Source organism: Notolabrus celidotus, chromosome 6 (assembly GCF_009762535.1).
Source record: "Notolabrus celidotus isolate fNotCel1 chromosome 6, fNotCel1.pri, whole genome shotgun sequence".
In the NCBI taxonomy this organism is placed as follows: domain Eukaryota; kingdom Metazoa; phylum Chordata; class Actinopteri; order Labriformes; family Labridae; genus Notolabrus; species Notolabrus celidotus.
Window position 1 is genome coordinate 7,009,296 of NC_048277.1, and position 16,214 is coordinate 7,025,509.

Sequence of the window (16,214 nt, forward strand, 5' to 3'; positions counted from 1 at the left end):
ATGACCATCTAGAGCTCATTGAGTGATTTATTTCTAAAATGCAACAGCAGATTGAAGAATATTGGAACAGAATAGTGCATTAAGGAGCAGAGGCAACTCTCCACAGCTCGTCTCAACCTGTTCCAAAGCTGGGGCTGATTACTGAAGTGGCAACCGCTGTTGCATAACAGCTGTCACCTCATCATATTTCTCTCCTTTCTGGGCTCTTCATCATATAAAGCTACTGGGTGGTTTCCTCCCCTGTGGTGGTGATTACTTATTGGGAAAACGAATGTTCTCGTTCAACGTTGACATCAAGACGCTAACACTGTGTTCACGCTGTGGAGTCTGGTTACTTCTTAAACATATGATATCTAATAAGATGTGAAAAAGCTTTTAAATCAATTTTATTATCCAGATATTTGATTAGAATCTGTGCTCTCTGTTTGCATATCAGGTCTATAATCTGTCCCTAAATTCTGTTATATGTCTCATGAAAATATAGGGGGTGGCTGTTTGAAGAGCAAGTGGGTTTTCATTTCTTTCTGACACTTCTGACACATTTGATCATTGTTTGTATAAGCTTGTTGTCACTCTTCCTTTGACCTCCTTTGCTGTGGCCATGTTAGTCAGAGATTAAGATCCCACCTGTTCATGGAAAAGTTTGTGTTTCCAACAACCCGACCACGATCCTTAGGTCAGCATGTGGAAGTCTTTTAAATGTACCCAGAGTCAAATCAAGGTACGGTGAAGAGGCCTTTAGTTACTGTGGTCCATCTTTTTGGAACAAACTGCCTGCTGACCTCAGGGCCATAACAACGGTTTGTTTGATTGCTGTGTCTGATGTATGTTGGGTGTATCTATTGATTTTCTGTTTTTATTTATTCTATTCAAAAAAATTTTTTTAATTTTTTTAATTCTCAATGTAAAGCACATTGAACTTACGTGTAATGAAATGTGCTTTATAAATAAAATTGCTATTGCTATTGCTATTTGTCTGCCTCGCAGTGTTTATTTGTGCCAATAAAATTGTGTTATAAAGTAACTTTGCATTTTTAGAAACCCTGCAGCATTCAAGCTTTAATAGGAACATGATTTGAACACATTGTTATTGTCTTAAGTAAAATAAAGCGGGCACAAGTAGTTTACTTTATATCCTTTGGCACTGCCGGTGTTGGGCGTCAATATAACTTACTTAAAATAATGACTCAATCTGAGAAGGCTTTCAGAGTAAGGCACGAAATGTTTCAGAGAGATGTCAAAAGTTTAATCATTTAACATATTACACATTATCAAACACTCATGAAATCTCACACTTTTGCGGTATGGTATCATTATTTTTCAATAGAGCCCAACTTGCAGGTGATCTGTTACATCCAGCTTTCCTCTCATAGTGTGAAATCACTTGACACCAGAGACGCTGAAAGTGACACTGACTGATTTTTTTTCACTGGATGGGGAAAACGCAAGACTTCCCGAAAGACAGGGGATCATATGACAGCGCTTTGACAGTGGATATTCTCACTAGAAGAGAGAGAGAGAGCAGCCTACATAACATTTACTGAAAAAGTGTGGCCACGACGTGCGCGCGTCGGTGGAAACCTCTCTGTAGCTGCAGCGTCGGTGTTGCAGAGCGCATCAGTCACTTTGCATGCAGAAGGTGGACGGCAGCAAACGGGTCAAAACGAATCTATATCGGGAATGCCCCAGCTGTCAGCGGCAGAAACCTGAACAGGTGGCTCCCTCGGTGTCTTAGCAGAGACCCTCAACAGCTTGCCTCTCTCGTTAATCTCCTCCGTGACGACAGCGCATTCACCTCGTGCGCGTAAAACCAGGAGTACGGCAGGTTTTAGTGGATCTGATCAGTCATCAGGATTTTACTCATCGGTCTTGTCTCACTCAGCTTCACGGAGTTGAACTAGTGGAAAGTGTTCCTTGAGGTTTTCATGCTGAACCTTCAGAGTTGGATACAATGAGTCTTTGTTGGATTTTATAATCTCTCCTGTGTGTTTGGATTGTCAAACAGCTGCTAAAACTTACACTCATTACTCAGAATGTTGCCAGAAATTAATAACAAGGTGAGGAACTTTGATTTGTTTGTAATTGTGTTGGTTTAAAAAGCAGTTTCTTGACTTTATTTGTGAATGTGTCTGTGTGTTTGTGGTTGTCTAACAATGTCAGGGCTGGTTTTATATTCTTGTCATTCAGAGAGTTTAATGTTGTTACCTCCCACAGTATCACTTTAACATTTCTCTGTAGTGAGCTGACTTTCTCTGGAATAAGATGTTCTTTGCCCGGTTACAGGGCCTCACTCCAGACTTGTTCCTTTTTTGGGTGAAACCCTCCACAGGTATCCTTCCACAGTGACAAACCAAAACAAACCCAAGTCACTGAACATTCTCTCTTCCATCTGCTTTGATCCATGCCAGCGATACACAGTTTAATCTCACTTTGGGATCATTTTCATTCCAAGTTAACCCTTTTGAATACCTTTTTTGTATTCCGCCCCCTTTCTCCTGACTGCTTGCCAAGTTCTAATGAAAAATGGGATCCATTTCTATTTCAGTCGTTCTTTAACCTATACTTATTGCTGCGTTTGTTGTGCTGACAGATTATGTAAGTCTATATGTGTTCTGGTATATTTCTCACACCTTACATGGGAACTGATGTAAATTTAACCCGTGCTGTTATTAGATCTTGCAAGAATATTCCCCTTATTTTTCACCTATTTGCACACAAATTGAAAACATACGATACCTTGCAAGCATTTGATCAAATGTATTGATCAGTGGTTAAATGCTTACTGACCATGCATCCTTTCCTGTGGTCACATTAAATACCAACAGCTTGTGTCGTGCAGTGAAAACGACTTGGGAGTGAGATTGCTTTAAAAAAATGCATGTCTGACAGTTGATCGTGTGGGTGCATACAGCTTTAAACTGTGTTGATGTTTACCCACTGTTTTATTGCTGTACTGACCCTCTGACCAATTGACCCTTGAGGGTCTTAATGTGTCAAAGCTGCTCTCAAACACCTGCTGGGATGATCCAACCTCCAGCAAAGACCCGGCTCACATAGATACAGAGCCTCAGTGCTCTTGACTTCTAATTCCTCTTGCTCTCTAACTTAACTTATTAATGACACCAGACATTAATTCTAAGTGCCTTTGTGTTCATGTTAGATTTGTGCAGAGTGAATGGTCTGCATTAATGTGCAGTTAAATCCATGTTTGGAGGAAGATCTGTCTTTTTTCTGTGCAGGCTTAAATTTTGTACAAACTGACCAACAGCAATATTAATGGAACCTGCTGTTTTGGATCTTAAATAGTGAATGCAATATCTAAAGTTTTAATAACAAAGGATTAGGAGTACATAAATGTTTGCACCCATATCTAATTTTTACCTGACCTACTGAATCAGATTATTTTTTCAGATTCACACACTGACACTCAGTAGTCTCAGTGGATACAAAGGTCACAGTCAGTACTTTTTATTTGCTGGTTATTTTGGCATATCTTCTGATGTCACTGGCATTCATCTGGTTCAGTGCTCATAAGCCAGGCTTACAGCAGACCTGTACAGGTGATGTTTGAGAAGACAGCCTGCCACATTGACCTACATGACTCCTGCTGTTACTCATCATGCTCCTAAGGTGCAACATGATTTCATTAACGCATCGCACCTTTGTTTGGCTGTCCATCAACATTAGTGCATAGAGCAAAGCCAAGGAGTGTTTTGGATTAGTTAACTTTTTATCTGTGATGAGTAAAAACAATGAGAAGTTGAAACAGGTCAGTTCATCTGCATCTATAAAGCTGGTGAAGCTGGACCAATGAGCTCTTCCTCCCTGGGGACATCATCACTGCTGTCTCTCTGATCCGGCCACTGATCATTGTAAATAATAAAGATATTGATTAGAGATGTTTATTATTAGCACCTTTGGAAAACAAGCCCCCCCCTCCCTCCCTCCCTCTCTGCATGCCAGGCTGGCAGAGTGAGTGTAGCACGGATCCCCATATGGAGCTTAGCTTTATTTCATCCATATGTTGGCTCTTATCACAGCTGCACGCTCACCCGTGGATTAGTGAGGCACATAAGCTGGCCTGATGTCACTGAGAAGCAGGGACAATCATCCAAAATGCTTTTGGTCCTTTTATTTTAAGAATATCCAGAACTCTGTGGATTTGTCTCAACATTCATCACTTTCCTTTAACACATTCAGGCAAGAGCAGGCTCTGAAGCACGTGGGCACTCTCTACTGAACACATGGACTCTCACATGTACACACACCTGCTCAAAGCAGCAGGAGAACTAGAGTGAGAGGGTCGTTGTTGCTGGGTTTTTTTACAGTCACAATCTATTTTAGGATCACAGTACATTATTTTTGCTCATCTGGCTGCAGCGTTGCTGAGCTGCCCACAGGCTGTGTGTTTCTGAAGAGACTGGAGAATCCATGCAGCATGAACACAAGGAGCAGTTTTATGATTACTTAACATGACTGCTCTAATGTAACTGTGGTGAAAATGTTGTCATGTAGGAGTGAAATCAATGCTGACAAGAAGTATGATTACAAACAGTCAAAGGAAAAAGCACATGTATGACCACAGCTCATTTTTCTCATCTTATGTAATGAAACCTGAATGAAACTCTCTCTCTTATACCTCCCACAGACGTCACGACCAGAGGCCTTCCCTCACCCTCACAGAATCACATCAGAAGGCAACCGTCTCGGATCAAACCGGCCATGCTCACAGGTCAGTGCCTCCTCTCTCCTCACTACAAGCTGCATGAATGAACCCACAGTCACCCTCAGTGTTTGAGCCACGTGGAGCTCTACCATCTCCCTGTGATTCAAAAAAAGTATATAGATGTGACTGTAAACATCTTTCTGCACACATGTGGTTATGTGTTTACATGCATAGCAGAGTCCCCCGACACACATGCATCTTTATGGATCAGCATGCCTCCAGTTATGTACGAGCATGTAACAGTGTTTACTTCCTCTGCCTGTTGTGGCAGGTGCACACAGCTATATTTAGCACTATCTCTATGCGTCATAACTAAGTTGGCAGATCCTGCAGCACCTCTTCACACATGAGAGCAAATATATATCAGAATATATCAGAATAATCTGCTGTATGCACGAGGAAGCTCTTTGTTCCTGGATTGCTGTGAACAGTTAATGAAAGATGATTTGTTGTGTTGCTAATACATCGTGTGGCTTAAAGCTAGCATGGTAGAGATGAGACAGCTCTGTTTTGAATATTTTCAGCAGAAATGTGAGAAAACTTTCAACTCAAAAAGTTAACACCTGTCTTAAATGAACCCTGTATCTTTAAATAATGCCCCTCACCACACAGATTTAACTCTGTAGGATATCTCATACTTCCCCCTTGAGTTTGGCATTGGACAGAAGTCTAATTTTGCCCATCACCGCCATCATCCTGAGCCTGCCAAGGCTGTGACACATGTAATCGTGCTCTCAGAGCAAGCAGGATGGCAGTAAGAGAAAAGCAGGTTGCTGCTCTTCTCCTCCCCCACAGAGCCTCCACAGACAGACTCTGTCAGGGCCCAGCCTCACAGGCTTTGTCCCCATTTCACGATCGCCCTGATCAGTAATTCCAGCCGCCAGCTGCTGGAGGTCCTGGTTACCTGAGCCTGCACTGTCCAAATGCATGTGAAAGGGATGCAGCTGAGAACACAAACTGAAACTGACAAAGTGCAGCTCCAACACAAACGCATACTCATGAAAAAATGAAGGGGTCTGTAACACGCTTGTAGCTACAGTGTAAAAAGAATAATGCATTTAGACGTGGCACTCGCTGACCTACTCTCTCTGTAGCTGCTTTTGTTTTGATGTCAGAGTTTGTTATTCTGTACAGAAACGCAGAGGGAGATATTCCCTGCAGTAACTTATCAATGCATTTGGAAGTTGGCAATCTTTTTTCTTGATAGCCTTAAAAATCTTCAGTTTATCTCTGAGATGTCAGTTTGTCTTGATCTAAGTCACTCTGCTAAAGAACTGAGCTCTCAGACATTAAACACACCAGTCGATCTTCTGTCGTCTGACCCACTTTTGTTTCTTTGTTACATCTTTTCATGTAGTTTTTTCTTCACTCAAGTCAATAACATCCAAATAATCCCTTTGGTTTGCAGAAGTTTGGACCAGGTGTTGGGACCTTACCTCAGCTTGAGCCACCGGTGGTGCAGGTGGTGGTCAGCAATGCTAAAAACCAACACCAGCAGTCGGAAAACATCCTTCCCCAGATTGCTATTAAAGGGGGTCAAAACAACTTCCAGACTCACCCGGTGAGACTTCAACTCACACACAGCCTGTCATAACTCACATCACAGCCTCTTTGCATTAAAGTGTCGCTTTATGTTTCTGCTTTGAAGCAAAAGACTTCACTAGGTTTTCAAAAAGAAAAGCTTTTAAGATTCAAAACTGAGATAACATTCACTGTCATAACACTGAAAGAACTCACACTGGAGTTAGTTTATCTTTCCTGTGCTCATCATAGAGGGGTCTCCTCTTTCTATCTGTGTTTGTTTGTACAGGACGAGAGGCCGAAGCCCACCCAGCAGTATACCATGCGCTTTGGATCAACAATGGACAAAGTTTCAGTCTCCCGCAACAGCAAGATTATCAGCAACAAGCTGGAGAAGGAGAAGTCATACGAGGGACAGAGGTTACCGATGTCACCCACAGGTAAGTTAAACTCCTTTCACACATGAACCACAGATAGCTTCAGGACATTCAGCCATGCACCTCACAGCAGGAGAGCATCTCTGCTCTTATAAGCTCATCTGTTTGGTTTAGGTGAGAGTTCCTGTGTTTATATTTAGCTACATCATGCACAAGGACATTTCCACAACACAAAGACATCTGTAGAAAACAAAATGCAGACAAGTAAAGAGTAAAGAGTATAAAGCAGATGAATTCTGAAAAACATGACTATCATCATTTCGCCCACTTGTTGTGGATTTTTCTGACGTTCACATATCTGTTTACTCTGACTTCTTGCAGGAATAAAGTAGGAGTGAAAATGTGTGTTTTTATGTTCTTAATGCAGCCAGATAAAGTTTTCAGATATTTTGTGCACCTGACATTGAGATTATATAAAAAAAAAAGGAAATGAGAAGCTGTTTGAATCTGTTGAGGGCTCAGATGTAACCAAGAAACACTTTTTTTATTCCACCAATGCAGTAAAAATAGCCCACTGGCATTCAAGTCTGTTGTTCACAGTCCTCTGCTCTTGGCAGAGGTGTGATCGATATGAAAGTGACTCATCTCGTCCTCCTCCTCCTCTTACTTCCTGTTGCAGAGGCACTGAAGAACTTCCAAGATCGACTGACGGAGTTCGAGCAGGAGGAAATCATGGACTACGCTGAGATCTGGTACCTGGGTCTGGGTTCTCAGAAGATCGAGGCTTCTCAAGGTTCACCGCAGAACTCTGGATATGACGACGAGCATGGAAGCTACATCAGGGTAATGATAAAGTGTTAGATAGAGAATTAAAAAATCATGTCAGATATTTTATTTCATGCTTACTGTTTTACACTCAAACTCTCATTTCAGCATTGTACTGAATCAGCGTTATAGGAGCTATCAAAAATATATATGAATAAATGAAAAGACTATTCAGTAAGTAAGGAAGTAAATAATTAAATAAATCTTGCAACAGCTGGTCAATATTTACATATCCTTCCATTTTTTAAAACTGTCCCGTGGATCAATTGTCAGCTGTGAAAAAGGAGGACATTCAAATATTTCTTCTTTTAAGTTCAAGCCCAGCACGCATACATTAAAGAAACATCATGAAAGAGATGTATGCAGGCATCGTGGCATGTTTACTTTAGCACCATCAATTCAAAGATGAAACATTAATAATATTAACAAAATTAAAAGAGAAAAGTAAGACATTCAAATATAAAGTATATCAGGGCACTGGTTGGCCTGGTGGTTAAGTAACTCGCCCCATGGACCTAAACCATAGTCCTCATCGCAGCCGACGCTGGTTCAGTTCCTGGCCACGGCCCTTTGCTACATGTCTATCCAAATTTAAGATTAAGAAAAGTCATTGTATATATTACAATGTTCTAAATGTGAGTAATTACTGTTAAATAATTGTTCCTGAATGCCCACCAGAGTCACCAGCTGCAGAGTTTTACCTTCCTGACAGACACAAATTCACCTTAAGGTTGATAAAGATTATATAACAATCCAGCCCAGAACATCTTCTCCTGGTTTTGTACTCATGGTTTGTTCTGTCTGCGTCTGGCACAGCCTGAAGCTGCTCCAGTGCACCCCAAAAGGCTTCTTTTAGTCCTGAAGGCACACAACCTCAGACGTCTCTACACGGGCCCAGCTTTGATGAGAAACGAGATGAATACATGTTCAGTGTGATGAATAAAAGGCTGTTTCTAAACCACATCAGAGGAAACAGGATATTTATAACATTTAATCAAATGTGCATCAAACGGAATAATAATTTGAGCCACCAGAAAAACAAGAATTCAATCCATAATAAATTATGTTGCAGTTTATAATCTAAATTAATTCAGATAGAAAACAAATACATTAGTATATGTAAAGGAGGCCTCATGATTATTGAGAGTTTGTATGGTCATATTCATGTAACTGTGCACATACATGTCATTATTTTAAAGTAAAAATCTCACATGTCTGAGCTGCATTGTGTTAATATGACCTTAATCCAGCAGCTGCAGACAAGACCCTAACATTCATTGTTCAATACTGTAAACAATAAACTGATCTGAGGTCAGCAGATCCTGTGACACCTGGCTGAACTGACCTGTGTCGATGGGGTGACTGACAGGCAGACTTTTATCAGACCACATGTGATGAATAAGCCTTTGAAGCTGACTGACGGTCATTGTTTAGAGTTGTGTTCCTGTTTGGGGCTTACAGGCTTGTAGTGACAGTAACGGTGAAACAATAGAGCAGTTATTAATGTAGGTCAGAGTCGCAGCTATGTGTTAATACCATGCTCTTCCTCTTGCTTCTCCAGGTGCTGCATGACCACATTGCCTACAGGTTTGAAGTGCTGGAAGTGATCGGGAAGGGCTCGTTTGGGCAGGTCCTGAAATGTCTAGACCACAAGACAAACGAGCTTGTAGCCATTAAGATGATCCGCAACAAGAAAAGGTGACATTTCATTCTGACACATTTCATTTAACTCTGATCAAGCTTGACTTTAGACCGAACCTTTCTTAATAATACCTTCAAAATGTACAGCCTTTGCTATTGATGCATTAGAATAATCACACCTCACCTGATGCTTTATAGAGTGAAATAGACGTCACATTAAAGAAAGGATTCTACCAGAGTGTCCAGAGTTACGCCAGGGAGTCGTGCAAGGCTTAATAAAAATGATGCAGACAGTCCTGCACTGCTAGCAGAGCGCGCCAAGTCTGTAAAAGGACTGCCAGGTAAACAAAGGCTGACAAGTCTACACCAAATGTCACAACTCATGAAACAAGGACGATATTAAAAAGTTAAGATCATTCTTGGCTCGCCCTTGGCTTCACTTACACCAACAGAGGACCGCCCACATGTTAACAATTTGTAAGTTCTTTGTTGTAATGTCCCTTTTGAGTGCTTCCTTTCTAAAAGTGTCAGTGAGACGTCACACAATGAAATTACAATTCTGGATTTTTTTCAGACAACGTTTCAAGCTAAAGTTTGTTAGCAAAGGACATGTCCGGTATCTTCTTTTCATGCATATGGACGTATGTTTATGTGTCCATGCATTTCAAGGTGATGCTATATGATACTGTTATCTATTGAATGGGGACCCTGTAAAAAAGACACTGGTGCAACTGCATTTAAGTTTTTTTTTGCTTTCATTTGAGAAGTGATACCTCAGCACGATCATTTTGTATAATTTTAGCTGCAAAATCATTGAAATCCTGTCACTGCATCATGAAGGTGGGTATATGAAGCTGTTTTCTTATCTGTGCTTCCTTCGTGAGGATCACAGAGGCAGTGACTGCCTTCGTCCTGCAGGTTTAAAGCTGAAGCCATCTCGGCCTCTTCAATAATGCAGAAAACAAAAAGGGTGCAAACTCTCAAAGCAGAGCTCTGAAGTATCCAGTGCTAGGAAAGCCTCTGTTAGTGTGAATTTAGACTCATTAAAACTAGTCAGAATTTATACTTCCTCTTTATCTTTGCTTTGTGTAACCTCTTAGATTTTGTCTTTGTCTGTCTTTAGGTTTCATCACCAAGCTCTGGTGGAGCTGAAGATCCTGGATGTGATAAAGAGGAAAGACAAAGACAACCTGCATAATGTCATCCACATGAAGGAGTACTTCTACTTCAGGAATCACCTGTGCATCTCCTTTGAGCTCCTCGGGTCAGTCCGCTCTCTCACATCCTGCATGTAATTAAGAAGGCCTACAGGTCTACGGTCTAAAGGCAACTATAAAGACTGAATAATGAATCTGTTGATCAAAGATGTTGGAGGGCACCTTTCCTCTTCAAAGAGCTTCTTGCTTGTCTCTATACATTACTTTGAACACTACGTGACTGCAGTCAGTCAGTTGAGAGCTGATCTCTGTGTGTTATGTTTGAATCGTAACAGATATGTGTTTGAGTGGAGATCGTTTGTGTATCACTAAGGCTGAATGACCTTTAGAGGACGTCTTGCTCTGCCACCTTGTCTAACATTACCGTCACTGAATCCTTTACTTAAGGTCTTGATTGGAGCCCTATCTCTTACCTCTTCTTGCTTCATGGTGTGAAGGCTCAGGTTACACAGTTTGAAGAAGTTAATGCCCTTCACGAGTAGCAGGAGGAAACATCCTGTGCCTCTCCCCCCGACTCTGAGCACAATCACAGATTATGTTCAAGTTTGAAGCTGGCAGTCAGCCGGTGTTTTATTAGGGGTAATGTGAGGTGTCAAACTGAGCCCTCTTCTTTTTTCAGAGCGTTTATTTGAGGGATATGAAGACTTCTTAATGTGGTGCATCGTTATATAAGTGAATCTGTATCAAGCTCACTCTGCCATGTCTTCCCTAGAAGTACATGAACAAATATAGCGAAAGAAAAAGAGGATCTGATTTGTCTTTTTTTACGTTTTGCAATGAGGGGAATATTACTTCTTATTTAAAGTTCCTGTGAAGACTTTTGAGAGTGATATGAAATAGACTGAATTTAAAACAGATGCCTCTGTATAACCTGCTAACACAAACAGTGACAAGACTTCTGGATACACCCATTTTTAATGTCTGTTGCTGGTACTGTTTTAGAAGAAGTGAGTCACGGCGAGCAGAGCGAAGGTGCGTTTGTTTACCTATTCTGCAGAAAAGATGCTCAATGAGCGTCCCAGAGTGATGAGAGAAGGAGGGTTTTGTTGTTCACACATGTACAGGACAACATCCGAAAGAGATCAAACATGCCGCTGTGTCCACAGGGGTTGCAAAGATTGAATTCAATTAAAGAGTAAAATGTTTCCTCTAACAACGTTTTGTATCATGTTTACTTTTTTCCTCAGGGTGAACTTATACGAGCTCATCAAAAAAAACAACTTCCAGGGCTTCAGTCTGGCTCTCATCCGCCGCTTCACTCACGCCCTCCTGAGGTGCCTACAGATGTTGCACAGGGAGAAGATCATCCACTGTGACCTCAAACCGGTACTGAACACATCTCTGTCACACTCCAAGTTAATTTAAAGTAGATTCAACATGAGACTTCATTTTTATCATGTAGAGGTTTCAACAATCACTTGTCGGGTATTTCACTATGAGAGTCACAGTGTGGATGTAGCTCCATCTTGTGGAGCACTTCAGTATTGCAGTGTCTGAATACTTTTTCTTCCACTCATCAGGAGAACATCCTCCTGTCTCAGAGAGGGCCAGGAAACATCAAGGTGGTCGACTTTGGATCAAGCTGCTACGAACAACAAAGAGGTAAGGAAATAAAACATCCTTTAATGAACTGTATTTATCTGTTTGGAACTTTGTCTGTGTAAAAAGTACTTGAGCAAACTTAAAACACAGCTCGACAAACTGAGAACAAAGAGCGGATGACATGGAGGTGCAGTTTTTTAAAACAAGTTTAAAATGTCACCAAATAAATAAATAATTAAACCACAAACAGGGACGGGCCGTCTACAGCTCAGGTGTTAATGAGTCTGATTGAGGTTGGCACAGAGCTTCACATGGCTCATTTGATCTTAAAGTGGACCGACATGTATCTGCAGCCTGAACTGAAGTGGCTGTGTTGGTTATGGTGTCAGTGTGAGTGATCTTTTTGCACACCTTTTATTTGAGTTCCTCTGCTTTCTGCTTAGCGGTTCAAGGTTCAGTCCAGCCACTCACTCTCCTGCTAGATCAGACCTGCTCTGCATGTTTTCTTTTATCTTCACATTTATGCTCTCTCTTTTTTCATCAGTTTACACCTACATCCAGAGTCGCTTCTACCGCTCTCCAGAGGTCATCCTCGGTCACAACTACAGCATGGCCATTGATATGTGGAGTCTGGGGTGCATCCTCGCTGAGCTCTACACGGGCTATCCCCTCTTCCCAGGAGAGAGTGAAGTAGAGCAGATAGCTTGCATCATGGAGGTAAGACAAGGAAATAAATATGTGTCCATATTTGTTGCTATCATTTCTTAATCAGAATCAGAGTCAGGTTTATTGCCAAGTAAGTTTCACACATACAAAGAAGGTGTCTTGGTGTTTTGATGCAAAAACAATGAACACAGAAAAACAAACAACAAATACTAAAAAACATTCACAAAAGTTGTAATGGAGAGCTGTTTATTTGTGCAGGAAGATGGGAGTGCAAGTGTGCATTAAAGTAACACAATAACTGAATGTGAGTTAAGGTGTCCTGATCTTTCACTTGCAGGTTCTTGGGTTGCCTCCGAATGATTTTGCTCAGTCTGCATCAAGGAGGAGGCTCTTCTTCGGTGAGAATTAAATGAAAATACTTTAATGATGCAGGCTGATAAAAGCCATCAGTTTAAACTTGAACAATTAATCAAGCTTTTCAATTTTTATTTGTTAAATTTTCAGTTGAAATAATGAATCAGTGTTGTTTGATAATTGTGTGCAGACTCAAAGGGAAACCCTAGAAACATCACCAACAGCAAGGGGAAGAAGAGGAGGCCCAACTCAAAGGAGCTGTCTGCTGCACTGAAAACTAATGATGCTCTGTTCTTAGACTTCATCAAACGCTGCCTCACGTAAGTTCACTCCAAACTTTCTCTCTTCTATTTCAAATTGCTCATAGCATGCATAAGAGCCAGGGTACTTTAATGAAGGTCACATAACATTCTGCACATGAATACTTAAATTATGTTTCTGCTCTTTCCAGCTGGGATCCAACCAAGCGTATGACCCCTGATGAGGGGCTGCAGCACGAGTGGATCCTGGAGGGAAATTTCAACAAAATCAGGCCGAGAACCAGGCCAGCAGTGAAGAAGACCTCAGACAGCTCCACAAGCACAGACAACAGCAGTGACTACACTCTGCACAAACAAGTTAACAGCAAGCCTGGTGAGAGAAGGACTTTTATCATCTATAATCATCTAACACGTTCATCCTGACAGCCCTAAAATCCTTAGATTAAAGAAACCAAATCAAATCAGAAAAAAATGATGATATACCACAGTTAAACCTCTTGTTGAAAAATGAGACAGATGTGCTTTGCTTCTGGTCTGAACACACTCTTTGTTTAACTACACCCTGCACACTCTGTCATACCTGCAGACAAACCTCTCAAGTTCTCTGTGTTCACTTTAAGCTGATGTTTAATGTTGTTGTGTCCATGCTGCAGCAGAGAAAGCCAGCTCAGAGAACAGCATGAATGACAAGCTGAAGAGGGACACTTCATCAACAGGAACAAAGATGACCCCCGCTGAGCGTCTGCGGCCCATCGGAGCCTCAGCTGAGGAGGAAGTGTGTGAGAGTGAGGGTAAACTCTCCTCCGACAGTCAGCAGCAAGAGTTTGGAGGAGGAGGAGAGAGGCCTGTTCACATCATCATCAGACCTCAAGAGGGACCGGGCTCAGAGAGACAAGATAGCCAGGAGTCGTCTCAGTGTTTACCCCCAATCATGTAACAGTGAAGGGGACTGTGCTGCATTCATGACAATTAGGAAATCTGGTTACTCAGACTCTGTTTTCCACTTCCAACCCATGAGAAAGTGAGTCACTGAAGTGGAAGCGACTTAGAGAAAGTTTTGTTTTGTCCTGCTCACACTGGAAATGTAAAGATATTTGCTATAAATACTGCCATGTTGGTTCTTTGGCCTCACAAGATCTCAAGAGACATGTGAGGTGAGCTAAACCCAAGTCTGTAGTTTCTGAGTTTCTGAGATCAAGTGGATGATGACAGAAACAAACCAGTTCCTAACACTGAGATTCAGCAGAGTCGGACCTCCTCTATTTATTGTTTATGCAGTCTTAGTGTTTTATTTTCTTTTGAGCTGGTATGATAGTGAATCATCAACCAGTGGTTCATTTTTAGATACAGCAGTTGAGATTGTGGTTACAGGTAGGTGTTTTCTTTAAATGTGTCTGGATTAAGATATTACACTCATATTGAAGCCAGATCAAAAGATTTTAAACTTCTTCATAACACAGAACAAAGATCTTCTTCCCAGTGTCTCCTGTTATCAATCAAGTCTTTGCTGAGCATTGCATCTTTGAAAACAGATCATTTTTCACACTCCACAGTTTTTTACAGTTTCCATGTTAGAGAAATAATTTGACTTTAGAAAGTGCATGTGTAGAAAACTGACTGACGTCTTTGTTTATGCTTTACCACCTTTCTTTTTCTTTAAGACATTTTAGCATTATTTTAATAATGGTGATATGAAATATGTGTGCAATACAGGCTGAGCCAAAAATGTTTTTTTAACAAGTGATCAAAGAAAAAATTGTTATATTGTTTCAAGTGTAGGATGTAGTCGGTGATCATAAATGAGTTCACTTATTTATTATGTAATATGTTTCATATTTGTTCCTTGATTTACTTCAATAGGCATAAAATATGACTTTGTAATAGAGTATATTGTATATATTTCTGCTCTGATTTCCTATGTACGTGTATAAGAAACATATTTTAAGAAAATATTTCAGATATTTGTCGAGGGGTTAGACAAGGTTCTACTTGTTGTGATGTTTCTCTATGAAATCATTTTGTATGTCTGTGTTATTCATATTTTTTATATTAGAAACAAACAGACAATCCTTTTATTGATAGTTTGTGCCTTTCAGTATTAGAAATGTTGCACTTTACTATCGTGTGTGCACACTTTGTTGGGTTTTTTGGGTACAGACGACCCTGCCAGGATCCCTTCATTGAACAGATTGATGTCTCCTCTAAATTACTGTTGCATAGCAAAATGAAGAAAAATGTTCTAACAATGATCATCTTTTTATTATTGATAAATGTTTTTAGGTGTCAGCAGAGATCCAATCAACAATTGAAGACAGAGTCACTCTTACTGTAAGCTTAGCAGCCAGAGATACTGAGAGGATGGATGTAGCTAAAATGAGAAAAGTAAAAAAAAAACATTTTTATGTCTCTTTTGATTAAATAAAAATCTGTTTCAAATACATTATGTGTTTTTATACTTTATCTCTTGTCCTCAATTTTCTGTTAATGTTTACTTTATTCAACTGCAATAATACAACAGTTTAAGGTCACTTGTAAAAGAGGATAACACAAGTTCTTTATTTTAGAACATGTTCTCCAATTTAACATCAATGACTATTAATGGGTTGATTTCACAAACCTGTTGGTATTCAGTATAACATTGTAAATTATGATAATAATTACAACAATGATAAAAATTAAAAGGTTTTAAGAAGAAGAAAACATTACATGAGAGAAAAAAAAAACAGTACATCCATAAATTAATTAATTAATAGATAGATAAAAATACAAATATAAGCAAGACTGATAAAGGGGGTCAGAGGTGGTCATGGGAAAAAGTAAATACATTTATAAAATAAATAATAAAACAATAAAGGAAACAGGAAAAAAAAAGTCATAAGAGAAACAGAAAATGTCACTGGAAAAATAAATTGGAAATTCACAAATTGGAATTGAGAGAAAACAATAACTCACTTAATTCTATTTTAAACAAATATATATCATAATTCTAAAACTAAATTCCCCGCATTCTTAAATATGACCAGTTTTCCCTTTGCTCCATAAAATTAAAGATATGCTCGTTTTCTTTCTTATTTTGTAAACCTTC

General features: G+C 40.1%; 1 protein-coding gene across 1 annotated transcript in view; it reads left to right on the forward strand.

Moving 5' to 3' along the window:
- The window catches only part of dyrk4 (dual-specificity tyrosine-(Y)-phosphorylation regulated kinase 4), a 36,920-nt gene extending 21,353 nt beyond the window's left edge, over positions 1 to 15,567 (forward strand). Inside the window, exons 3-15 of the mRNA XM_034684963.1 lie at positions 4,649 to 4,732; positions 6,135 to 6,287; positions 6,537 to 6,687; positions 7,304 to 7,467; positions 9,011 to 9,147; positions 10,214 to 10,354; positions 11,495 to 11,633; positions 11,828 to 11,909; positions 12,394 to 12,566; positions 12,853 to 12,913; positions 13,060 to 13,189; positions 13,321 to 13,502; positions 13,783 to 15,567. Of these exons, the coding sequence (XP_034540854.1) occupies positions 4,649 to 4,732; positions 6,135 to 6,287; positions 6,537 to 6,687; positions 7,304 to 7,467; positions 9,011 to 9,147; positions 10,214 to 10,354; positions 11,495 to 11,633; positions 11,828 to 11,909; positions 12,394 to 12,566; positions 12,853 to 12,913; positions 13,060 to 13,189; positions 13,321 to 13,502; positions 13,783 to 14,066 (1,881 nt within the window). The 3' untranslated portion in view covers positions 14,067 to 15,567. The remainder of the gene's footprint in view (positions 1 to 4,648; positions 4,733 to 6,134; positions 6,288 to 6,536; positions 6,688 to 7,303; positions 7,468 to 9,010; positions 9,148 to 10,213; positions 10,355 to 11,494; positions 11,634 to 11,827; positions 11,910 to 12,393; positions 12,567 to 12,852; positions 12,914 to 13,059; positions 13,190 to 13,320; positions 13,503 to 13,782) is intronic.
- The last annotated feature ends 647 nt before the right edge of the window (positions 15,568 to 16,214 follow it).